The sequence below is a fragment of the Neovison vison genome, chromosome X, assembly GCF_020171115.1.
Source record: "Neovison vison isolate M4711 chromosome X, ASM_NN_V1, whole genome shotgun sequence".
Lineage (NCBI taxonomy): Eukaryota > Metazoa > Chordata > Mammalia > Carnivora > Mustelidae > Neogale > Neogale vison.
Window position 1 is genome coordinate 47,852,531 of NC_058105.1, and position 26,738 is coordinate 47,879,268.

General features: G+C 38.9%; 1 protein-coding gene across 3 annotated transcripts in view; it reads left to right on the forward strand.

Annotated features, from left to right (window-relative positions):
• Positions 1–26,738, forward strand: part of PCDH19 (protocadherin 19) — a 114,003-nt gene that overhangs the window by 35,835 nt on the left and 51,430 nt on the right. For all 3 annotated transcript variants that reach the window (XM_044234560.1, XM_044234558.1, XM_044234559.1), the window contains one exon: positions 25,215–25,273. In XM_044234560.1, coding sequence (XP_044090495.1) covers positions 25,215–25,273 — 59 coding nt within the window. The remainder of the gene's footprint in view (positions 1–25,214; positions 25,274–26,738) is intronic.

The window sequence follows — 26,738 nt, forward strand, 5'->3', positions numbered from 1 at the left end:
TTAGGAAAGAAAGGCTTTGTGCTGTCTGAAGTGGCTTGGTTATATTTTGAGGCTACACAGGACACATGGGAGATGGAGGTGGTTGGGGTCTTCTGGGTATCCCTGTCCTAGTATAACGGGACCAAGTCCTGATATCTACTTGGGCTACTTTAGGCCCATTTTTTTTCTAGTATGCCCTTGTACAGTTTAGGATGAGTATTGTACTTGTGGTATTTAGTTTTTGTGTGTGTGTAGTTTACCTAGTCCATAAAAAAATTCATTCAGTCAACAAATAGGTGCTGAATACCCACTTCATTTCAGGGATTGTTTTCATGGTTCCAGGAAGAGTAGTGAACAAGACAGACAGAAATTTCTAATGTCATGGAATTAATGTTCTAGTAGGGGGAGAAAAATAATGAAAAAAATTAATGAAACATATGGTATTTTGGAAGATAAGTGTTGTAGAGAAAAATAAGGCAGCAAAGGAGTGTTGTGAGTACTGGAGAAATTTTGCAAGTTTAAGTAGGATGGTTAGGTAAGGCTTCAGTGAGATCTAATTACATTCCTTATCATTTCACACACAGACTCTTCTCCAGCCAGGCTGATAGTTCATTCATTCATTAGTGCCTACCCTACCTACCTTTGTATCATACTAGGCACAGAATATGCATTTAAGAACAAAACAGCCATTGCTCAAATCCTTATGGAGCCCAGAGTATAGTGAAAAAAATATTAACACAGACAGAAAAAAAATATTAACACAGATAATGACTTGCAATCATGATAAGTGTGGTGAAAAGCAGTACAAGGTATAATATGTACCATGCATAGAGGACAGTACACACATACTAATCCTAGCAGAAGAAAAGCCACAGAGGAAAGCCCTGAACAAAATTTATTTTACTTTTTAAATTTTTTAAAAGATTTAATTTATTTCTTTGGCAGAGAGAGATAGATATATATAGAGAAAACAAGCAGTGGGAGCAGCAGGCAGAGGGAGAGAGAGAAGCAGACTCCCTTGCAAGCAGGGAGCCTGATGGGGGGCTTGATGCCAGAACCTGGGGATCATGACCTGAGCCAAAGGCAGATGCTTTACTGACTGAGCCACCCAGGCATCCTGACCCCTGAACAAAATTGTCTCATTGGTTTATACTGAGAAGGACCATGGCAACATGATTACAAAACAAGTCTCTTTTGGTTGGGGTTGTGCCTAGGGATCCATGAATTTGTGATTTCAAATATTTGATTGCCATAATTGCATATAGATACCTTTAGCTCCAGCCCAGCTAATTACTGGCAGTTGATTTTAAACACACAGACATATATAGCTCTATTTTCTGGGAAAACAAATAAATGACTGTTTGATGTGGTAAATTGTAGGCCTGCTCGAAAACTGACTTAAAAGGAGGGAAAGCATTAATGAAGATAATGGCTGATTTTTAGAGCAGAGTGCCTATTTGTTTGTTCTCCTTTCATTGTGCCTCCAAAGCTTCAAAACCCCCTAAAATGAGAGATTGTAGGATAAAACGCATCCCTTTTATTTTTAAACCATGGAGAGCAAAGTATTTTAATGAGGAAATATATTATATTACTCTCCTATAAACCCAGGGCTAATAGCCTGGAACTGGTACTTTGGGTCCCTAAAATGTCCAACAAGACAAGCCAATTACAGATTCTGAAACATTTTTATTTTTAGTTTCTTAGAATAGCGATTCATTCTCTGCTATGGTACATTAACTGGGAAACAAGTTGAAATGAGAGTTTCCGCATCTTTAGAATAATTGACTATATTTACCAAACTCTTAATAGAGGCAGAGAGGTTGGTGAGGGGAGGGATAGAAGAGCAAAAGATTAGGTAAGGGGAAAGTGCCTCCAAGAAGGCATGACTTCCAATAAAATCATGACTTTCAAATTGACATCTGTGGAATACAGTTTAGCTTCACCTTTTTTTTTCCTTTCAGTTTATTCTTCAAGTAGACAATAGTTTGGCTATTTATGCTGATTTCTGCCTTTATGTATGCTATGGTGTTACTTTGGAGGGCAGGAATAATTGTTTACAAAGAGTGCCATAGGTCCTGCTGTGGTATTCTCCATATCAGGATCTCTAACAGTCCCCAGTTGTCCTCTGTATCTGGGTACACTGGTAATGCTGTTGGCGGGCCTGTTGGCCTGTTCGCTTTCCTTTTAGGTGGAGTTTCTTTTGTTTTGGGCTCTGCTTGCCTATCTGGTGGTCTTTCTGGAACTTCCAACCCAGTGCCAATCTGAAGCGGAGCTGGTAATGCCAAAAGGAAGGAAACTTCGGGAAGGATAGAAATGTAATGAGGGAAGAAAGTTGAAGTTAAATGAACTGCTAAAGCAAATAAAGTCTTAAGCCTCCTTAATGAAGTATAGTTCCCTGATTACAGGATGCATTAACCCCTCTGAACTCTCTGCTGCTTGGATACATCTGGAGTATTAAATTCATTTCTGCCTTATTTCAAGTAGGACACTGACAGACTAGAGTAAGCTTCAAAGAAGGTTAAGAAATGGGTAAAGGACAAGGAGACCACATCACTTTCGGAACAACATTTGTATTGCTTAATTCTGATGGAGCCAAAAAGTCAATTGCAGGAAGCCAGCATTATCACTGGGCTGTGCTGGGCAAATGTGTTGAAATGAAGAGACTAAAATGAAAACATCGCAAAAGCTGAAAACATTCTTCTTCTTTTTCATGTTTGGATTGTGAGTTAGTTTGAGTAAAACTATGCAGGCATACCCCGGAGGTATGGCATCTTACGTTGCAGACCATCCCAGTAAAGCAAATAGCACAAGAAAGTGAATCAAATGAATTTTTCTGTTTTCCTAGTGCATATAAAAGTTATGTTTTCCATTATACTGTAATCTGTGAAGTGTGTAATCATATTAGGTATAAAAATGTATATACCTCAATTAAAAACACTTCATTGCTAAAAAATGCTAATCATCATCTGACCTTTCAGTGAGTCATACATTTTTTTGCTGGTCAAAGGTCTTGCCTCCATATTGATGGCTGTGGACTGATCAGGGTGGTGATTCCTCAAGGTTAGGGTGGCTGTGGCAATTTCTTAAAACAAGAAAACAAGGGAGTTTGCCACATTAATTGACTTGTCCTTTCACAAATGAGTTCTCTGTAGCATGTGATGCTGTTTGATGCATTTTACCCACAGTAGAACCTCTTTCAAAATTGCATCACTTCTCTCAAACTCTGCTGCTGCTTTACCTACTAAGTTTATGTTGTATTCTAAGTCTTTTGTTGTCCTTTCAACAATCTTTATAGCGTCTTTACCAGGAGTAGATTCCATCTCAAGAAACCACTTTCGTTGCTTATTCATAAACGGCAACTCTCCTAATCCATAAAAAAGCAAGTTTTGTCATGAGATTGCAGCAGTTCAGTCCCATCTTCAGGTACTACCTCTAATTCTCGTTCTCTTGCTATTTCTACCGCATCTGAAGTTACTTCCTTCACTGAAGTCTTGACCCTCCCCAAAGCCATCCATGAGGGCTGGAATGAACTTCTTCAAATCGTCTGTTAATGTTGATATTTTGATCTATTCCCATGAGTCATGAATGTTCTTAATGACATTAAGAATGGTGAATCCTTTCCAGAACATTTTCAGTTTACATCACCTGGATCTATCAGAGGAATCACTCACTATCTGTGGCAGCTATAACCTTACAAAATATATTTCTTAAATAATAGGATTTGAAAGTTGAAATGAATCCTTGATCCATGCGCTGCAGAATGGATATTGTGTTAACAGGCATGAAAACCTCATGAATCTCATTATACATCTCCATTAGAGCTCTTGGCTGACTAGACGCATTGTCAATGAGCAGTAATATTTTGGAAGGAATCTCTTTTTCTGAGCAGTAGGTCTCAACAATAGGCTTCAGATATTCAGTAAACCATATTCTAATCAGGTGTGCTGCCATCCAGGCTTTGTTGTCCCATTGACAGAGCACAGACAGAGTAGATCTGGCGTATTTCATAAGGACCTTAGGATTTTCAGAATGGTAAATGAGCACTGGCTTAACCTTAAAGTCATCAACTGTATTGGTCCCTAACAAGTGCGTCAGCCTAAGCTTGAAGCTTTGAAGCCAGGCACTGACTTGTCTCTAGCTATGAAAGTCTTGGGTGGCATCTTCTTCTAATAGAAGGCTATTTTGTCTACATTGAAAATCTGTTGTTTAGTGGAGCCATCTTCATGAATTATCTTAGCTAGATCTTCTGGAGAACTTACTGCAGCATCTACATCAGCACTCACTGCTTCACTTTGCATTTTTATGTTATGGAAAAAACTTCTTCCCTTCAACCTCAAGAACCAACCTCTGCTAGCTTATTGGAAGGGGAAGTGAACCATGAGAGACTATGGACTCTGAAAAACAATCTGAGGGGTTTGAAGTGGCGGGGGGGGTGGGTATTATAGAGGGCACGGCTTGCATGGAGCACTGGGTGTGGTGAAAAAATAATGAATAATGTTTTTCTGAAAATAAATAAATTGAAAAAAAATAAAAAAATAAAACTCTCTTCTGTAGCTTCCTCACCTCTCCTAGCCTTCACAGAAGTGAAGAGACTTAGGGCCTTGCACTGGTTTAGGCTTTGGCTTAAGGGAATGTTGTGGCTGGGTTGAGCTATCCAGACCACTAAAATTTTCTCTGTTTCAGTGATAAGGGTCTTCTACTTTCTTATTATTTGTGTGTTCACTAGAATAGCACTTTCAGTTTCCTTGGCTAAAAGACATAAGAGGCTAAGCTTTCAGCCTATCTCAGATTTTTATGTGTCTTCCTTACTAAACGTAATCATTTCTTGGTTTTGATTTGAAGCAAGAGACATGTGACTCTTCCTTTCACTTGAACACTTAAAGACCATTGTAGGGTTATTAATTGGTCTAATTTCAGTTTTGTTGTGTCTCAGGAAATAGGGAGGCCTGAGGAGAGGGAGAGAGATGGGGAAACAGCAGGTTGGTGGAGCAGTCAGAACACACACATGTATCAGTTAAGTTTGCTATCTTATATGGGTGCAGTTCATGGTGTTCTAGAACAATTACAATAGTAATATCTGAGATCACTGAACAACCATAACAAATACAATAATAATGAAAAAAGTTTGAAGTACTGTGAGAATTAATCAAAATGTAACACAGAGACATTGTTACCGAATGCTGTTGTAAAAATGGCACTGATAGACTAGCTTGATACAGGTTTGCCACAAACTTTCAATTCATAGAAACTGTAGTGTTTGTGAAGGGTAATAAAGTGAAGAATAATGAAAAGAGGTATGCCTATATACTGTTTGAACCCAGGACCAGCTAATTATTTGACCAGTACAAGAGCTTTCATATACACAGCATGGAAATTCAGTTCTCAGGTGTAAGGCCAAAACATGATAGATCATTAGGTGGTCAGGGACATTTCCTTTCCCCTTCTAGAATGCTCTGTATTTAATCTTCTCATCATTATTGAACAGATAATCACCACTGCCAAAGGCAGGGTTGTAGAAAGGATGGATGGATAACTACTGTGCTGTCTTCCATCTCCTTGACTTCCTTTGCAGCTTTGCAGTGGTGTGCTTTTATTGGAGTCGGAAGGAGTTGATATCTTCAAAAAACCTTGGATATGGCTTGTTTTCCTCCTAGGAATATTGAAAAGGTGAACATGTGGTAGGAAATTTTGAGATTTTCCTGGCATATAGACTCCTTTTCCAAAAAAAAAAGCACTTCTAGTAACAATAAGCCTGAATGACAGAAGAAATATTAACTTAGGAAAATAAAATTTCAGTAGGCAAATTTTATGACATGGTTGACTGCCATTGTACCCTCATTAATTTTAGAACGCAAGGAGAAGCCATTCATACCTTTATTTATTCTCTATCTTCTCTTGCCTTATTCATTTATAATTTCAAGCATAGTGAAGAAAACTTTGTGAGGCAAGAGATAAAAGTTGTCTTTGTTTACACAGAAACACGATGTGTACATTGTTGGCTCAGGTCTTGCAGTAGACAGTAAGCGTCTGGCTTCAGAGTTATCCATGCCCTGTTATGCAGGAAGAGAAGACACAGAAACATTGTTCTCAGAGCAGAGATGATGTTTCTGAGCAAGTCAAGATTTCACTTGTTTCTTCTCGTGACCTTCCCTCACCTTGAGCTCTGGATGGGATCAAGCTTCCAGGGATGGCTTGGAGTTAGTTAGAAAGTGATGGGGAGGGACTAGGCAGCTCCTGGAAGGCAGGATGGCTGCCCAAGAACTTTCAGCTGCTGGAGAAAAAGCAAGGTGTCAGGTAATCAGAAGAAGAATGGAACAAGCCTAAAATCCACATCTTCAGACTCCATAAAAAGAGAGTGCTTGCTTTGCTCCCTACCAAGCACATACATTTTATGGTGGTCTCTTTTTGTAGGGCTGAGAGTAAGTAGGTTTGATGTGCTGAGGAAAATGAAGGTCTCCACCTACAGGCTGCTGCCGGAAAGAGCTGTATCTTCCTTTTCTGCCTCTGACAAGTGGACTAGGGGAAGTTCTAAGAGGCTATACAAGCTAGGGTCAGACTTGCTCAGGATTCATCTTTATGCAAAGGCTGCAAAAGGAATTTGGAAATCATGAACATCTGACCACTGGAGAAAACCTTTACCGGCTCAAAAATCAGTCTCTGTGGTTTAATTAGCTACCCATCCGGATATTGATTTTTCTAGCACTTGTGCTGAATGTAACTTGTCTTCCAAACTTTACAGAAGAACCAACCCAAATCCAGCTGGATTTGTGGCTGTAGGGAAGTTGCTTGATTTTATTAAGCATGGCTTATGCTCTCTCTCTCTCTCCCTTGACACTCATACATAACTTGCAAAATCAAGAATTAGAGCTAGAGAGAAGCAAACTCTTCCCGGCAAAAAAATGTTTTCTTCCATTTCTTCCAGTTCCATCTCTCGCTTAGATTTTATGTGTCTGAAGGCAGTTCTGATTGTGTTATCCCAAGGGACCTTCTAGGTTGCTCTCTCACCTATGCTCCACATGTATATACATTATACACATTATGTGAATACATTATCCACATTATAATTGTGCCTTCACTTACTCGTTCCCAGCACAAAAAATGTGAGCTCCTTGAGGGCAGGACTAGAAATCTAATTCATCTCCATATCCCTAGCATCTGTCTACCCTAGGGCCTGGCATATAGTCGTAACGGTATTTGTTGAATTGAATTGAATTAGATTATTTTGGCCCTGAGCTGTGCTAGCTTCCATTTGTTCAGCAATAGTCAGCCATGGACAGCCGGGGAGCATGAGGCAAATCTTATCAATTGTGGGGAAGGCTCTGAATGATCTCTTTTTGCTTTATATTCTAACCATTCTATTGCTCCCATCTACCAGATTCCACTACTGGTTGCCTACAGTTTGTGCAAGGAAAAGTCTTAAACATAGTGCAGGGTTTTCTGTGACTTTTATGCCTTTTGACCTGGGACTGATGGCTTTGTCATTTTACTCAGCCTTTATTTTATTTTATTTTTTTAAATTTATTTTTTATTTTCAGCATAACAGTATTCATTATTTTTGCACCACACCCAGTGCTCCATGCAATCCGTGCCCTCTATAATACCCACCACCTGGTACCCCGATCTCCCACCCCCCGCCCCTTCAAAACCCTCAGATTGTTTTTCAGAGTCCATAGTCTCTCATGGTTCACCTCCCCTTCCAATTTCCCCCAACTCCCTCTCCTCTCTAACTCCCGATGTCCTCCATGCTATTTGTTATGCTCCACAAATAAGTGAAACCATATGATAATTGACTCTCTCTGCTTGACTTACTTCACTCAGCATAATCTCTTCTAGTCCCATCCATGTTGCTACAAAAGTTGGGTATTCATCCTTTCTGATGGAGGCATAATACTCCATAGTGTATATGGACCACATCTTCCTTATCCATTCGTCCGTTGAAGGGCATCTTGGTTTTTTCCACAGTTTGGCGACCGTGGCCATTGCTGCTATAAACATTGGGGTACAGATGGCCCCTCTTTTCACTACATCTGTATCTTTGGGGTAAATACCCAGGAGTGCAATGGCAGGGTTATAGGGAAGTTCTATTTTTAATTTCTTGAGGAATCTCCACACTGTTCTCCAAAGAGGCTGCACCAACTTGCATTCCCACCAAACAGTGTAAGAGGGTTCCCCTTTCTCCACATCCTCTCCAACACATGTTGTTTCCTGTCTTGCTAATTTTGGCCATTCTAACTGGTGTAAGGTGATATCTCAGTGTAGTTTTAATTTGAATCTCCCTGATGGCTAGTGATGATGAACATTTTTTCATGTGTCTGATAGCCATTTGTATGTCTTTATTGGAGAAGTGTCTGTCCATATCTTCTGCCCATTTTTTTGATATGATTATCTGTTTTGTGTGTGTTGAGTTTGAGGAGTTCATTTTAGATCCTGGATATCAATCTTTTGTCTGTACTCTCATTTGCAAATATCTTCTCCCATTCCATGGGTTGCCTCTTTGTTTTCTTGACTATTTCCTTGGCTGTGCAGAAGCTTTTGATTTTGATGAAGTCCCAAAAGTTCATCTTCGCTTTTGTTTCCTTTGCCTTTGGAGACATATCTTGAAAGAAGTTGCTGTGGCTGATATGGAAGAGATTACTGCCTATGTTCTCCTCTAGGATTCTGATGGATTCCTGTCTCACATTGAGGTCTTTTATCCATTTTGAGTTTATCTTTGTGTATGGTGTAAGAGAATGGTCGAGTTTCATTCTTCTACATACAGCTACCCAGTTTTCCCAGCACCATTTATTGAAGAGACTGTCTTTTTTCTACTGTATATTTTTTCCTGTTTTGTTGAATATTATTTGCCCATAGAGTTGAGGGTCCATATCTGGGCTCTCTACTCTGTTCCACTGGTCTATGTGTCTGTTTTTATGCCAGTACCATGCTGTCTTGGTGATCACAGCTTTGTAGTAAAGCTTGAAATCAGGTAACGTGATGCCCCCAGCTTTATTTTTGTTTTTCAACATTTCCTTAGCGATTCAGGGTCTCTTCTGATTCCATACAAATTTTAAGATTATTTGCTCCAGCTTTGAAGAATACCAGTGGAATTTTGATCGCAATAGCATTAAAAGTATAGATTGCTCTAGGCAGTATAGACATTTTAACAATGTTTATTCTTCTGATCCAAGAGCATGGAATGGTCTTCCATCTTTTTGTGTCTTCTTCAGTTTCTTTCATGAGTGTTCTGTAGGTCCTCGAGTACAGATCCTTTACCTCTTTGGTTAGGTTTATTCCCAGGTATCTTATGGTTCTTGGTGCTATAGTAAATGGAATCGATTCTCTAATTTCCCTTTCTGTGTTTTCATTGTTAGTGTATAAGAAAGCCACTGATTTCTGTACATTGACTTTGTATCCTGTCTCGTTACTGAATTGCTGTATGAGTTCTAGTAGTTTGGGGGTGGAGTCTCTTGGGTTTTCCATACAAAGATTCATGTCATCTGCGAAGAGAGAGAGTTTGACTTCTTCATTACCAATTTGGATACCTTTTATTTCTCTTTGTTGTCTGATTGCTGTTGCTAAGACTTCTGATATATGTTGAACAAGAGTGGTGAGAGTGGGCATCCTTGTCGTGTTCCTGATCTTAGCGGGAAGGCTGCAAGCTTTTTCCCATTGAGGATGATATTTGCTGTGGGTCTTTCATAGATAGATTTTATGAAGTTCATGAATGTTCCCTCTATCCCTATACTTTGAAGCGTTTTAATCAGGAACGGATGTTGGATTTTGTCAAATGCTTTTTCTGCATCAATTGAGAGGACCATGTGGTTCTTCTCTCTTCTCTTATTAATTTGTTCTATCACATTGATTGATTTCCAAATGTTGAGCCATCCTTGTTGCCCAGGGATGAATCCTACCTGGTTATGTTGGATAATCTTTTTAATGTGCTGTTGGATCCTGTTTGCCAGGATCTTGTTGAGAATCTTAGCATCCATATTCATTAATGATATTGGTCTGAAATTCTCCTTTCTGGTAGGGTCTTTGCCTGGTTTGGGGATCAGGGTAATACTGGCTTCATAGAAAGAGTCTGGAAGTTTTCCTTCCCTTCAATTTTTTGAAACAGCTTCAGGACAGTAGGTGTTATTTCTTCTTTGAAAGTTTGGTAGAATTCTCCAGGGAATCCGTCAGGTCCTGGGCTCTTGTTTTTTGATCACTGCTTCAATCTCATTACTAGATATCAGTCTATTCAGGTTGTCAATTTTTTCCTGGTTCAACTTTGGGAGTTTATAGTTTTCCAGGAATGCATCCATTTCATCTAGGTTGCTTAGCTTACTGGCATTAACTGTTGATAATAACTTCTGATTATTGTTTCTACTTCCTTGGTGTTAGTTGTGATCTCTCCCTTTTCATTCATAATTTTATGAATTTGGGCTTTCTGTCTTTTCTTTTGCAGTAGTGTGGCCAATGGTTTATTGATCTTATTGATTCTTTCAAAAAACCAGCTTCTAGTTTCATTGATACGTTCTACTGTATCTCTGGTTTCTACCTCATTGATCTCAGCTCTAATCTTGATGATTTCCCTTCTTATGTGTGGAGTTGGTTTGATTTGTTGTTGATTCTCCAGTTCTTTAAGGTGTAGAGACAGCTGGTATATTCTGGGTTTTTCAATTTTTTTTGAGGGAGGCTTGGATGGCTATATATTTTCCCCTTAGGACGGCCTTTGCTGTATCCCATAGGTTTTGGACCGAAGTGTCTTCATTTTCGTTGGTTTCCATGAATTGTTTCAGTTCTTCTTTGATCTCCTGGTTGATCCATGCATTCTTAAGCAAGGTGGTCTTTAGTTTCCAGGTGTTTGAGTTCCTTTGGAACTCTTCCTTGTGACTGAACTCCAGTTTCAAAGCATTGTGATCTGAGAATATGCAGGGAATAATCTCAGTCTTTTGGTATTGGTTGAGTCCTGATTTGTGACCCAGTATGTGGTCTCTTCTTGTGACGGTTCCATGTGCACTTGAAAAGAATGATTATTCTGTCCCGCTGTTTAAATTCTTGAGAAATGTTGGAACAAATACAAGTCTAGGAAACACAGGAGACTTTTTAAAAAGAGCTTTGCCAATCTTGCATTTCTGATTCAGTCTATCAAAGGGACAAGTGAGCTCTTCCTAACTCGTAGGCATCTCTAACATCTGCTGTTATGCAATTAACAAACAGTGGGTGAGCACCTGCTGTGTGTTAGGAACAGCGACAGGAACTGAAGACTTGGAAACTAAAGATGTGGTCCTTACCCTGAAGGAGTTCCTACCTAGTTGTTGTGATAAATAGGCAATAGGATATGTTAACATGATATGATAGAGATAAGTGTAGTCCTTATATTTGGTCACTGAGTGCCTCACATTTCAGAACTGCAGAGTCCTAAGTCACAGGCCAACAGTCTTGCTCTAAGGCAGCACTGCCCAATAGAACTTTATGTAATGATGGAAGTCTATATATCTGTGCTGTCTGATACAGTAGCCACTAGCCACATTTGCCTATTGAGCACTTGAGATGTGGCTACTGTAATCAAGGAACTACATTTTTAAAATTTTGTTTTTGCTAACTGGAATTTAAATAGCTACATGTGTTGATCCTATTGGACAGCATGGCTATAAGGAATGGTAGAGTGGGCCCACAATCAGGCTTCAAGGCAGTCCTGAGTTGAAATTTCTTTTGTTCTGGATCTTAGAAAGCCCTAGTCAAGCTGTCCCCATCTTTTAACCCTGTTTTTCTATCTATGTACTACACTAGGCTTTGGATGGCTCATTTCTAGCTGACAGCTCTGAATTATGCATGCTAAAGTGCTTTACTTAACCCTGGGATAAGTTTTTTTTCTTTCCTTTCTCTCTCTCTCTTTTTTAAAGAAAAGAGATTCTGTGACAGTTCAGTCATAACAGAGGAAGGAAATGGTGTGAAGGAAAACTAGTTTATAAAGGCTTTTAAAATGTCTAAAATTTTGATTTTTACATAATTTCAGATGGTATGAGGTCAATTCAACTCTCTTTAAGCTGAGTTTTCTCTGTCTCTCTTACACACAGACAGACACACATACACACAGACACACACACACATATTCCAGGTAAGGTGTCTGCTGCAGGACATTGGGCTTCTTCTATTCCTATTGAATCAGTAATTAAAAAGTTGGGTCCATATATTTTTTTCTCTTATGCCAAAACCAAGAATGTTCACTGCATTATTTATTTTTCTGGTAGAACAGATAGGAGAATGAGCTAAAATGTCCTAGTAGGGAACTCCAGAAAGAAAACTCTTCATAATGTTGAACAGGAGCTTAGTTGGAAATAGAAATAAATATGCAAGGTAGATCCAGTTTATGACCTGATAATCAGAAGACCTGTCATTTGTCTAGTAATACAGTCTTAGAAAGTACCTGCACATATATTATTTTACTTGATCCTAAAAATAAGTCTTTAAGATAGTTAGGACAGATGTTATTTCCATTTTATAGATTAGGAAATTGAGGCGAGGTTCAGTGATTTCTGCAAGGTTGCAGAGCTGGTAAGAACTTTTTTTTCTTTTTCTTTTTCTTTTAGTGTTCAGTGATTCTTTAGTTGCCTGTAACACCCAGCGCTCATCCCAACAAGGGCCCTCCTTAATACCCAACAACTGGTTATCCCCTTCACACTCCCCTTCTCCTCCGTAACCCTCAGTTTGGTTCCTGGAGTCCAGAATCTCTCATGGTTTGTCTCCCTCTCTGATTTCTTCCCATTCAGTTTTCCCTCCTTTCCCCTTGGTAAGGCCTTTTTCTATTTTTACTTTGAGGGCTCTGTGTTTTGAGGCTTTCTACGGATTTTCTTTGAATATTCTGTGAACTTTTCTAACCTTATAACCATCTGCAGAAACAGTTGCCAGGGTGACCTATGGTCCTAATTGAAGTAGTGTCCACCAGGAACAAGCATTTTGTAATATCAAAATGCAAAGGTACAACATTCTTTCCCTCACCAAAATTATTCATAATGTGTGTGTGCACACAAATGTGTGTGAATTAAGACATGACTACCCACACCTCTATTTACTGTAACCTCAAACAAAATGTTTCTTTGTTATCAAGTAGACACATTATTGAGCAGACTGGGAGGAAGAGTGTGCCAGTTTCTTTTGATAAAAGGGTGTAAATGGAGAAAGAGGTGTCTCAGAGTATTTGAAAGGCCAGCAGGGAGCTGGGGAGGGGGAGGAACTGAGAAAAGGGGAGAAAAAAGAAGGTAGAAATCAATTGTACAGGCTGAAGAGGTATGACTGGCTGACAGAGTACAGTGTTATGTTTCTGACAGCGCTAATTTTTTTTTTTCCTGACAGGTAAGTTTGGGATTGTTCCTGGTTCTTGCTGCTGGGAGTCTGATGGTAGAGGGAGAGAGGTGTTCCTTCTCATTTTTTTCTTTTTTTAATTTTTTAGTTTTAATGAGAAATAATTGACATCTATCACTGTGTAAGTTTAAGGCATACAGCAAGATGGTTTGATTACATATATTTTGAAATGATTACCACAGTAGGTTCAGCTAGCAACCATCTTCTCATATAGATACAATATAAAGAAAAGAAAGGAAAAAAGAAAAAAAATTTTCTACTTGTGGTGAAAACTCATAGGATTTACTCTCTGACTTTCCTGTATATCCTACAGCAGTGTTACCCATCTGTAGTTATTGTATTGCACATCACATTCCTCATACTTACTTATCTTATACCTGGAAGTTTATACCTTTTGAATACTTTCCTCCAGTTTCCCCTTCCCCACCTTCTGCCTCTGGTAACCTCATGTCTTTATTTCTGGGTATTTGGTGTTGTGTTTTTAAATTCCATATATAAGGAGATCATACAGTATTTGTTCTTCCCTGACTTATTTCACTGAACATAATGCCTTCAAGGTCCAGTCATGTTGTCACAGAGGATACGATTTCCTTGGTTTTTAATGGCTGAATAATATTCCATTGTGTGTGTGTGTGTGTGTGTGTGTGTAAAACAACTTCTTTATCTGTTTATTCATTGATGGGCACTTAGGTTTTTTCCATGTCTTGGCTTTTGTAAATAATGCTGCTGTGAACATGGGGGTGCAGGGATCTTTTCAAGCTAGTTTTCATTACCTTTGGATATATTCCCAGGAGTAGAATTGTTGGATTGTATGGTAGTTCTATTTTTAATTTTTCTGAGGATCCTCCATATTGTTTTCCATAGTGGGTATGTATTAATTTACAATACCATGAACAGTGCACAGGGATTCCCTTTTCTCTACATCCGTGCTGGCATTTGCTATCTCTTGACTTTTCCATGATGGACATTCTAACAGACATGAGGTGGTATCTTACTATGGTTTTAACTTGCATTTCCCTAAGGACTAGTGACGTTGAGTATCTTTTCATGTACCTGTTGGTCTTCCATATATTTTCTTTGGAGAATTGTCTATTCAAGTCTGTTGCTCATGTTTTATTTGTATTATTTGTAGTTTTGTTATTGAGTTGTATGAGTTCTGTATCTATTTGGGATATTAACCTCATCAGATATATGGCTTATAAACATTTCTCCCACTCCATGTTTCTTTTCACTTTTTTTTCTTTGCTGTTCAGAAGCTTTTTAGCTTGTTTTGGTCCTACTTTTCTTTCTTTCTTTCTTTTTTTTAAAGATTTACTTATTTATTTGAATTGGGGGCAGAGACAGAGAGAATCTCAAGCAGACTCCCTGCTGAGCATGGGGCTGATGTAGGGCTTGATCTCACAACCCCCAAGATCATGAACTGAGCTGAAACGAAGATTCGGAGGCCCAACCCAGTGAGCCACCCAAGTCCCCCGAGTCCCACTTGTTTTTTATTTTGTTGCTTGTGCTTTAGATGTCATATCCAAAAAATCATTACCAAGACACATATCAAGGAGATTTGTTTCTATGTTTTCTTCTAGGAGTTTCATAGTTTCAAGTCTCATATTTAAGCATGTTATTCATTTTAAGTTAATTTTTGTGAGTGGTATAAGATATAATTCCAGCTTCATTTTTCTACATGTGAATATTTAATTATCCCAACACCATTTATTGAAAATAGTGATGTTGACCTTATATACTTGACTTTGATTCTGAGCTCTCAATCCTGTTCTATTGGTTATTTCTCTGTTTTCCTGCAAGTATCATACTGTTTTGATGACTATAGCTTCATAGCATACATTGAAATCGGGACGTGTGATGCCTCCCGCTTTGTTCTTCTTTCTCAGGACTTCTTTGGCTCTTTGGGTCTTCTGTGGTTCCATAAAAATTTTAAGAGTTTTTTTTCCTGCTTCTGTAAAAAATGTCATTGGATTCCTGATAGGGATTGCATTGAATCTCCCCTCATTATTTATTAGTCTTCCTGCAAGAGGTAATTGCTGTAGTTGTGTTCGCCACCCTGGAATCTGTCATATTCAAACAGATGAGGTTATTTTTCTCCTTTCAGATAGTATACCCAGTTAGTCAGTCCTAATTACTCCCATTTCACTGCATTTTCTAGTGGCCCTAGTGCTGTGAGTGAAGAATATGGAGTGAAACGTCTTGAATTCTAGTTGTAAATGTGACATGGCTTCTTACTAGTAGAGGGCAAATATCTTCACTTGTTCTGTCCTGCTGTTAGTGGAGCTAATAATATTTATTTATCTCCTAATCATAGCAGGAGGATTAACTAGTTAATGTTGGTTAAGGGGCAAAGAAGAAAGGAAGGAAGGAAAGAAAGAAGAAAGGAAGGAAGAAGGAAGGGAAGGAAGGAAGGAAAACAAAAGAAATGACAAGTTTTGTGTATTGTGTCCTTTTCCAAACACTAATTCTTTTTTCAGGATGGTATTGATAGTGGCATTTGCTCTACTGTAGTCATTAAGCACCTCATGGATGTCTTGCTACTCAGATGAGAAGCAAAATTCTTCAGTTCTGTGTTTTTAAGGTGTGCAGAAAATGTACCTACTTTCAGCCCCAGTTTTCAACTTGGGTGTCTATTTTCTGCCCATCTGAAAATATTGGTTTCCCTTATTCATTTCCCTTACGGCTTCTCTAAGGTTTAGTAATTTTTCTCTCTCCTGAAACCCTTTTTATTTACTGCTACCTGTGCAAAACGACTACTTTGTTTCAGCTGTGGGAGAAACCGATCCCTTTTTTACAACAGCTTGTTAAACATTCTGGAATACTTTGTGATCTAAAGTTCAATATAAATGTAAGATGTTTCAGTAATTGTTCTGTTTGTGCATTGCATAACCACATTACAGATTTCTCATACTCTGACAATTTCAAGCTGCTGATAATATTAGCCACTTTGTGAGGTGTAATTATGGCTTTACTGTGCATGGGTGCCAGCACTCTTATGTCAGACAGTAGCCTTTTGATTAATCTCTGTTTTCAGATCAGGTCAAATTCTAACCTGCCCTTAGCTCACACCCTGTATAAAATGAGAAAGTATATTAAGATTTGGGAGGACAGGTAGGGGCTTTTAGAGAATGAGTAAACACTTTCATTACTTTCTTGAATCCTCTTCCTATTGATTCTCATTTATTGTTCATAAAGCGATGCTAAAGTTTGAGCACTTTCTTTCCTCCGACATTGATTTGCTGCAATGCCTGTTGAAGTTGCTAGAAAATGGAGGCTACTGTGGCTTTCCTTCAGTGGTCAGGGCCCTTTATTTAAACTACAGACATAATTAGAGGGTTGCCAATGTTAGGCAACCATGGAGTCTGGTTCTGAGAAATATTTATTGTGCCTCATTAAATTCAAAATTAGTGCTTAAAAGATCAGAAATAAATAATCTGTTTACATTTTTTTGTGACAGTAAATATAAGCAGATGCTGTGTATGCACATATCTGACCCTACACATTCCACCAAACTGAGATATGCCCCTGTTTGCTGTGGCAGTAATTGAAATAGCAGCACCAAAAGAGAACCGTGGAGAATTTCATTGACCACAAACAAGAAAATGGTCTATTGTATTGTATCTAATTAGAAAACATCAAGCTAACACATTCACTATTTCTAAGATTGTATATTACTTGACTGTTTTTGGTCAGTATGATTACATGTTACAAGCTCGTGCATCAGGCTGGTACCAGGGAAATGAGTTTAGTATATGATATGCCAAAGGCTGTTACTCCTTCAATCTTAAATAAGCAACTGGGTTTTAAGTGATGTATAATATAAACAATGAGATTGGGGTTGGAGTTGGATTTGGGGGGTGTTGTTTTGGGCCACAGGCACAGGGCCACCCATTGTTTTCTCCCCAAACATTTTAAGTCTTTTCAGCCGACAAGGCTCCTCAATAGAAATTATACTCTGCAGGAAGTTAGGGCTCCATAGCGGCTAAATAACAGAGACTTGAAGCACTGATAAACTAGAATCTAGCAGAAAGGAATAGACCAGTTCAGCTTCTGAGAGTGTGCTGGGTCTTCCCTAAGCCAGAAGGGGTCAAACATTGGCTGTATTCAGGAGAGGGCATATGTGAATCCCTGGGCCATTTCTTGTGGGAAGTCTTGTATTTGTTTCTTATTGTCAGTTGGGCCAGGTTTACCAAGTCATAGTTTCTGAAATTGGAGCTACCCCATAAAGTCATCACTACTCATGTTAGGTTACCTTGTAAAGATGGTTACCAGTGCCTCAAAAGGACAGTTGAAATAGTCACCAAGGTCTAGGGATGAAAAGTGGCTTGTTCCTGGATCCCTTGGACTCTGTGACTAGGCTCTCCAGATGGGACTGGAGAACTGCCCTCAGTTAGCATGTGCCAAATTTATCTTTGTCTAACTGCTAGACTATACTCTCCTGATTCACTCATGGAAAGGAACTGAGAAAGTCATGCTGAGGAAGACAGATGTAAAGCAGACTAATCACTTCCTTGATGTTACCACCGTGTGTTTGTTCTCTGTCTCAGTAGTTGGTAATGCCAAGAACAGTGCTCCTGGGAATTTTTCTTGCTGTCCTTGTTTTTGTGGCTTGTTCTAGCTGACTCAGTATTTAACATGGCTGTAGCACTTAACCTGTAGTGTTTGTTTTCTTGGCTCTTTAAAAGGGGAATAACAGTTAGCACCTGCTTGTAAAGTACTTTGATATTTGGGGATGAAAGGCACTCTGTGCCTACAAAATAGCTTTAATACGTTGTAGTTACATAGTTGGGGATGGTGATTGGACTCCAGGGTTTGTTCTGCTGGCAAATGTGATTGATAGCTCTTTGCTTCTCAGGGTGAATTTTGTTTATGTGGGATGAGATAGCATGGTTCACATGATTGGATTCTTCTTATTTACTCATAAGCTATTTTTACTCATACTGAGGTCTTGTTGGTTTTGCATTTGTGCATAGACTAGGCATCAACTGGTTCCTGAAAGCTTTTTACAAGCAGATACTACTTTATAGTGCACTACACCCCACAGAACACTTAGAAAAAATCCTAGAGCCTTATTTGGAAGGCTTTGCTCATCTCTTTAATGGTATGGTGCTTAGCCTGGTCCTCCAGCAGGCTTTTGCCTCTGAATTGCATGGATGCCTGCAGAAAGCTGCTGTGTTTCTCAAGAAGGTCTTTGTAGTAAAACTGGCAACTAGGTTGCTCTTCTAAAGGCACAACTTTGGCCCAGTCAACAATGAAGGCAGAGAAAAGCACTTTCCCTAGGCTGCGTTTGTCATCTCTGGGTAGTGTGACCACATTGATGGGGCTAGTGAAATTTGGGAGTGAATGATGAAAGACTACTAAGAGGGGAACTCTTTCAGCTTGACTTGTTGGATGTTAGTTAACCACATGGCCTGTGTTTCCCTGTAGATAGCCCTGTTTTGAAAGCCACTGGAATCCTAGAATTCTCTTTCACATGTAGAAAAGTAGCTGCCACACTGTCAATCTGTGACTCAGAGGGCCGCAGTCTGGCAGAGCCTTATCTCCTTACAGAAGTTTTATCTGCTTTGGTTTGGAAACACTATCTTGTGTCACTGTTGCCATTCCCAGAGACTGATGGATTTAGATGGGTAGAAAGCACCAAAGTGTGTCAGCTTATCCCTGGCAGTTATATCCAGACTATTGTATATTTATAAGGTAATGGTTGGGAGTGAGGACAGAGAACAAATTGTAACTACAGAAGGCAGCGTGGAGAATGGATGCTTTCTGAAGAAACAGGACCACTTGGCCTAATAGAATTGATCATCTGCTTTCATTGTGATAAGTAGCTTCATTATTCACCTCTTCGAGTTCTTCTTTATTCATTCACCAAGGCATTTTATGAATAGTGGCTAAGGGTCTAGCATTGTGGCAGTGAGGACTGAAAAGAGAGCGTCCAGCCCAGCTGGAGGATGAACTGACATACTACACGTGAAATAATCATAGAATGTATGGAAACACATTGCACAGTCTGTACACAGTGCTGAGAAAATGCTAAGTAATGTGGCATGACCAGTGATGTAGATATATTAAAAACGAGGTACATTAGATATGGGAGAATTAGAGGACTGATATTGGATGACCACTCAACTAAAGATTTAATTTAGATTTAAGGCTGAATCCATCAAGAAACCCCCTGTAAAGAGTTCCTGAAACCTTTGGGAAGAGAAGTGCTATAATGAAAACGGCGGGAAGAAGATTACCCACATAGCATTTTGCAGAATGGGCTGGAGTAAAAAGCAAACACAGATGAGGAAACAGTGGCACAAGGTGAGGAAGGCTGTGGAAATGGAGCTAAAGGAACAGATACATGCACTCCTTTGAAAAACCTTAAGAATTTTATAACCCATTTGATAGGAGAGAGAGGTTGCCTTTATTTATGATGCGAGTTTGTATGCGTAAGAAATATAAAGGCCAGATCGTCCTCTGTGAGTCACCTTCTCTCATCAAGCCATTATGGTGTTATTTAGCTCTATGAAGTAGCAATGTGATTCCCCAAATTGTACTCTAGCAGCCTGTGTAAGTATATGTGTGTATCTGCAAGAGAGTATGTGCCACTCTTTCTTTGTGTGTGTAGGGTGTGTGTGTTTGTATATGTGTGTGTGTGTATGTATTTTTTATTTTTTAATTTTTTTTGTCCGAATGGCTGACATTTTAACCATCCCTGGTAAGAAGTCCATTAGTTTGTGACCTTCTTGCAGGTGCAGCCTATGTCTTTTTTTTCTTTCTTTCATCTGCAGGGGTTGGTGCATGTTTATTAAATGGATGAATGAATGAATGAGAGCCTTTTGTTTTAGAGTCCTAGAATTTTTGCAGCTTAAAGGGAACACTGACATCATCTGGGTTATTCTCTTCATTTTATAGATAGCTAAATTAAGGCCTGAAGAGGGATAAGGTGATTTATTCAAGGCCGTCAGTGAGTCAGTGACAAACATGGGGAGGGAATCCAGGTTATCCCACTATACTATATTGCTCACTGTAGTCAAAATGGATGTTTTTGACTATGCATGAGCGAGAGAGAGAGAGAGAGAGAGAGAGAGAGAGAGGAAGGAAGGGATGAAAGAGGGGAAGGAGGGAGGAGAGAGAGAGAGAGAATGAATGAATGAATGAGTGAATGGATGAATGAGAATTGGGCCTGAGATGTGTGTAGGCAAAATTCCTGGGAGCTTACTTGGTTTGTTTTCCAGTTCAGGGTAAATATGGGCTATGGGCTTTCTAGTGATGGCAGCTTTAGGGATGGTGCCTTTTATTCCATCTTCACTAATTCCTGCTTCAGCTGCTGCTGTCTGAATGGATGAGTCTTTGAATATACATTCTAGCTGGAGGCATGTTGGCTTTATTTTTATATAGAATTTATGTTTTCATTTTTATGCGTTGGAGATAGGAAGTAGGAAAAAGCCATTTGTCAATTCATTTTCTAAAAATGCCTTTGTGAAGAGTTGTCATTTGAACATCTAAAACAGAAACTGGTTTTAGAAAAGATTATGGGTCTTTTCATCATTGATCCATAAGTACAATTATCATTAATAGACATCAGCAGTTAAAAAAAGGACAGGGGTTTTAAAATCACTTTACTGTGCATCTGATTTGTAATTCTAGTTTTCCTGTTTGTATTGCTAAAATGATTAAGAGTTAAAAATTAAAACAAAATAATTAGATAGCAGATTTCAATTTAGATATTTTTCATTTTTGATGGTACTTTTAAAGTATATTTTAAAAAGGCTGTTCATTTTCAAATGAAAACCTTAAGGTTTGACTATTCTCTGCTTTAATCTCAGTGTCTGCAATCTTTTGTAGCTTTGTGTAGTGACTGGGGATTTGTGCTATGGGCAAATATTCTAGTCCTGGGTATCTGCATTTATTGGTTTCTTTCTACTTAGGGTTGAAGTCTCTCCTGGTGATAAATGTGGTGCTGAGAGAGTCACAGTCACTCTTCCAGATACTAGGGTAAAATTCAGTGAACTGTAAAAGTAATGCAAAATGACAATTAAAGTAGGACATTCGGGTACCTCGGGGGCCTGACAAAATGGAAGAATTGGACTTGTGATGTGCCAGACTTATTAGCATAGAGACATAATAGCATACCACCTACCCAGAAGTCTCATATCCAGAAGGGAGCTCAGAATAGGAAGTAGTAGTCAAAGAAGGCTCCAAAGCAGGTAGAAAACCAAAAAAACAATAACCAAAACATTACACAAAAGTCTCTATATTAAAGATCACTTAATATCCCTCTTAGAACAACAACATTTCAGCTCTCTGCCCAGACCTTACCTCTTATTTTCCAGACAAACAAAGTTTCTAAGAACACAGTAGAGTAGAAGGATCAAACTTGAAATGGAAGAGGAGCTGTTTTTGATATATTGATAGCACTGGGAAGTAATAATCCTGAGTGTTTCATAGCAAGGTGGTGAAGGACCATATGTTAAAAATTAAAGGCAAGAACTCAAAAACCAGAGCTCTTTGGGGTCAGTGAGTGTACCGGCAAAGCCAGCGTGGTACAGTGATTTATGTTTAGAAGGGCGCGCCTAAGTAACCAATAAACAAGGCAGAATGGTTAGGATTTTAAATCAAAGTTTTGGTCCTTGCCGAGGAAAGCCTTAAGCTATCTAAAAAAAAATCCCAGCTATCCAGAAGTACTTATTCTTCAGGTTTTCAGAGAATCAAGGTGTTATTAAACCTAAGCCAAGTGAGAAAAGTCTGTTCTCAATGATTTCCTAGGATAAACACTTCTAATTAAAGAAAGGATTTGGGAGAAATATACTAAATGGTGGGAAAGGGACTCTTATTTTCCATTCCGTTGAGGATGGAAATAAAAGTTTGCTCTAGACCCATTTTTTAATGTCAAAATTTGTTTTTTCAGAAGCAAATGTTGTTCTCGTCTCTTTACTGTGTTCCTGCGTTAACTTGGCTGTCTCTTTAGAGATGGGGACATTTCCTAGTGAAATTAGTGTGACATTTAGAGAAAATTTTCCCTCTCAAATGTTTCATGTTATTTGCCATTTAGAATACTTAGAGAGGGGATTGGAATAATGTCAAGCAAATTTTGATTAAATAAGGCTAACCAGGAGCCAATATTTTCATGCAAAAAAAGAAAAGCTCCTTTATTACTTCTTTAAAAAGTGTATTTCTGCCCTGGTGTTTTAGCCTGTATTGAGATGACATTGACAAATAATCTGACAGAAGAGATGCTGTTCTCTAAACAGCTGGGCTTGCATTAGAAAACAACACACAGAAAACACACAGTCAAAGCCTGTGGTTGGTCCTTTGCTCAGGACAGTTCTCTCCTCTGGATGTAAGTGAGGAGTACCTGTGAAGCTTTAAGAAACACCAATGCCGGGGCTCTACACCAGGCCAATTACCTCAGTATCTCCTGAAGTGGGACCTCGGCAATAGTATTTTTTAAAACCCCCAAGTTCCCTAGTTGATCCTAATGTGCATTAGGTTTGAGAACCACTAGCTTAAGACATGCAAACTATTCATTAAGAAAAGATTATTTCTTTCTTCAGGGTGGTCTGAGTCTCATTCTTTGCTTCATTTGAAGTGTGGAAAAAATGTAACCTTTCAATGCACAAAAGTTGGGTTTGAGCACATACCTCGAATCAATATGAGCAAGAACAGTTGACATCAATATACACAGACCCATAATAGGCTCTCTATGGCCAATTAGCTCAGTTGTTTGGAATGTAGTATTAATGGGGTCAGAATAGTGTATGCTATCAATTAGAATAACTCTGTTTCATAGGTTGTTTCCATAACTACAATCAAGTGGCCTCACAAAGAGACCTGAGACCGATTACAAAAATAAAAAGACAATAGATGACTCAACAGAGCCCCATCCACTATGGGAAAATTGGTTCTAGAAATCTGCCTCACGACTAGTGCTTCATGTTCTGTAAAAAGCAGGGGATAAGGTTTCCCACCATTTCCACCAAGGGTCATGATAAATTCAGTTGAACTTCCTATTTGGATTCATGTTTTTTTTCCCCTATTTTATATGGGAAGAAAGTGAGGCATGCCAAAATTAGGTAATTTATCCAAGGCTGTCTAGTGGAACTAGTCATTGAACTCCTGAGTACTTAATCAATTTCCTGTTTTAATTGGACAGCCTGCTTTTTGGCAGGTGGAGACTTCCATTATTTAAATATATTAAATATATATTTTATCGACTATCATAAAAGAGCATACTTACCCAGCACAATTTTTGCCTATTATGTTGGTATAATAAATTAATTCCAGAAACGTTTGTTGGTTGACTGACTGATGGATTACCTCTTCCAGCAATGCTTCCAGCATTGTATTCCCAATGCAGCTTCAAGTTGGCCTCTTCTTCCTGTAATTGTATTTGCAAAAATTTCAGCATGCATTTTCTTATGAACGAATTAGAAATGAACTGACCCTTCTGATTTTTTACTCTCCCAATCCATTCCTTCCAACAGAACCAAAAATCACTTGTGGTTTACATTAAAGGGGATTTTTGTCCTCTAGATAGAAGCAGTGTGAGTGGATATTACAGAGCCCATCTTCAAATGAGGAGCATGTAGTAGGCATGAGCATGCCTAAGTAAGTACGAGACAATGGTGGGATTTAGTTTTCTTCATAACACTCTCTCCTCTTTTCTCCCACCTACCCACCACTGCCATCCCCACCTCCTCTAGATACTCAGGGTCCCTACCCTGACTGTTAGCTGTTTGGTGCCCATCTGGTGGTTGGATTTGCTATCACCTATCCCGTTTTCTTTTCTACCAAACTCTTGAGTTCCTTGAAACCAATAGCCGCATCTAAGAGCCCCTCACAGTTAATGTCTGACAGGTAGTCACCTGAAAGCAACCTGTTCTTTTGTTAGCTAGATAGCTATTGTGTTTCCTTTTTTAGGCACTTTTAGTTGAAGTGACTTCAGGAGGGCCCCAGGGAATGGTGAGCACGGTGGGGATGTCTGGTAGGCTAGCAGGAGGATGGAGATGCGTTTGGGCATTTTCCAGTATCTACAGTGGTTCAGTGAGAGTAGTACTTTAGTGTTGGGGATAAGATTAATTTTACCAGGACTTGCAATTACTTCAACATCAACGTTTACCTGCATTCCCCCCTTCTAAGGCTGCCCCCTTTGGGTGCTCCTAAACTTTTTCTCATTTCTTTCATCTGGCAGGTGTTCTGCATTTGCTTTTGTAAAGCTGTTTCTCTTGCAGTCCTGCTGTAATCAGATTAGGCAGTAGTGTTTTAATGTTAGGAGCTGAGACAGGGTTTGCTTGCAGACTTCATGTTTCACATGAAAGGCTTTGGTACCCCCCGTGGACTGCCCTTCACCCGGTTTCAGGCATAATACTTGTTTGCCTTTATATCTGTGATAAAACTAAGGCTTTCCTGCATAACCAGTGCTGAGCAAAATGTCTTAAAACAAAGGGAAGTGCAGAGTTTAAATCCACAGGAGGGGATTACCTTGCCTGCATTTCCATAGCTATGGAATAAATATTTTAACATGTTAATTATCTGCTACTAATAAAAATACCTTTGAACTTCCAGTCAATTTGATGGGCACAGAATTATATCCACTGGGAATGGGAAGCAATTAGTATCTGTAAAGATTGTGGGTCATGCTATATCTTCCTCTAAGTGCTTGCATGGTCAGTAGCCATCCATATTCTAGGGGATGTTTGTGTCAATTTCATATTGGTTTGCAGGTGAGGGTTGCCTCAGCAGAGCCCCCAGGGCTCTAAGGAGGTAGCAGGCATTCCTCAGGCTGTTACCCGACTACGGCCTTGGTTTCTGATTCATTCATTGCTTCTCACCAGGCAGAAAAATTCCCCCTAAGTAGGACAGTTTGGCTTTTTCATGAACTGTCTATGTGACATTTTTAATCTTTTTTTTTCCTATTGCAGACTGAAAACTATTCCTTTGATTCCAACTACGTGAACAGCCGAGCCCATTTAATTAAAAGGTATGTTGGTTTGCTTGCCTGTTTCTACAACCAAGCTTCATTTAATATAAAAAGCAGACCAGATTAAACCTTTTAAATGATGCCTTTTTTTAAGATTTTTAAAAATTTATTTGAGAGAGAGAAAGAGAGAGAGAGAGAGACTCTCAAGCAGACTTCCTGCTGAGCAGGGTGGCTGACTTTGGGGCTGGATCTTATGACCCCAAGACCATGAGTGGAGCCAAAACTAAGGAGTTGGGTGCTTAACTGGCTGAGCCACCCAGGTGCCCCATGATGCCTTTGTTTTGGGATTTTACAACGAATGCCTATCTGCTTATTGTAAGAGATTTGAAAAATTCAGAAAAACATTAAAAAAAATCACTGATAATTCCATTATGCCAAAATAATCACTGTTGGCATTTTACCATATTCCTTTACATCAAAAGGTAAGCATAAACACAAATTTTTAAAAACTGGGGTCGTATTAAAATACAGTTTTATATGATGATTTTGAAATCTAATATTAGAAAACAGATACTTTCAAAATCATGTTCATATAAAAATTTTTTGTTGCTCTGCACTTAAATTAAGAGAGGCCTTAAAGCAGTTTCTCATGTGGAACTTTCAATGAATTTCAAGATTGCGGTTGTTCCATCAACACTGGAATCATCTTAAAGCTATGTTAATGGCGGATTAACTAATTTCTTATATTTAAGAATTTTGTAGATGAGGGAGGAAAAGAATCTTTGCATGAATTCCATATTTCTTAAAATATTTGGAAGTGTTTCAAATACAGCATTCAAAATTAGGGTATGTGTGATTGGTTGGTCATAACTCAGTTATCCATGGAGCTGCAGAGTGCGGAGCTGAAGACTGCCAAGGAAGTTTCCATATGTGGGGCACCAAGGTTCAGGGAGCCCACTAAGGAGGGAGAACTAAACAAAATGGAGAATTTATTGTGCTGAAAAACCAGGACTGACTATTCAGTTGGTGCCTTTATTATTGCTTCATGCAGATATGCTCTTGAATGGTTCAGGGGTTATTTGCGGCTAAAATTAAACTCTGAGTGTGTTTGTTAAAATAATATAAATAAAATAGAGAGGAAAGCAGGGTACGTTAGAGCTACTGTAGAGAAGATGTGAAAATGCTATTATTTTGCCGGCTCTGATCCCATAAATTTATATCACCAGATGAATAGGATTTGAAGAATGAACTGGTTTGTTGAACAAGCCACTTTAATTAATATTTAATTTAATTCATGATGTGCAGTAACCCCTGAAAACATGCTAGGTTTATCTATATTGGTCTGGAATGCTTGTGACCTTAAGTGATGATCATTAATTATGGTTAATTAAAATGAATAGCCCAGCATTACCTGTTATAGCACAGTCTGGAATTTTTTCTGAGGATTTGGGAGGACTCCATTTTGAATATTTCCTTAGCTCACAGAATAAACTCAAAGGTAAGGAATTCAAAATTGTCTGACTGA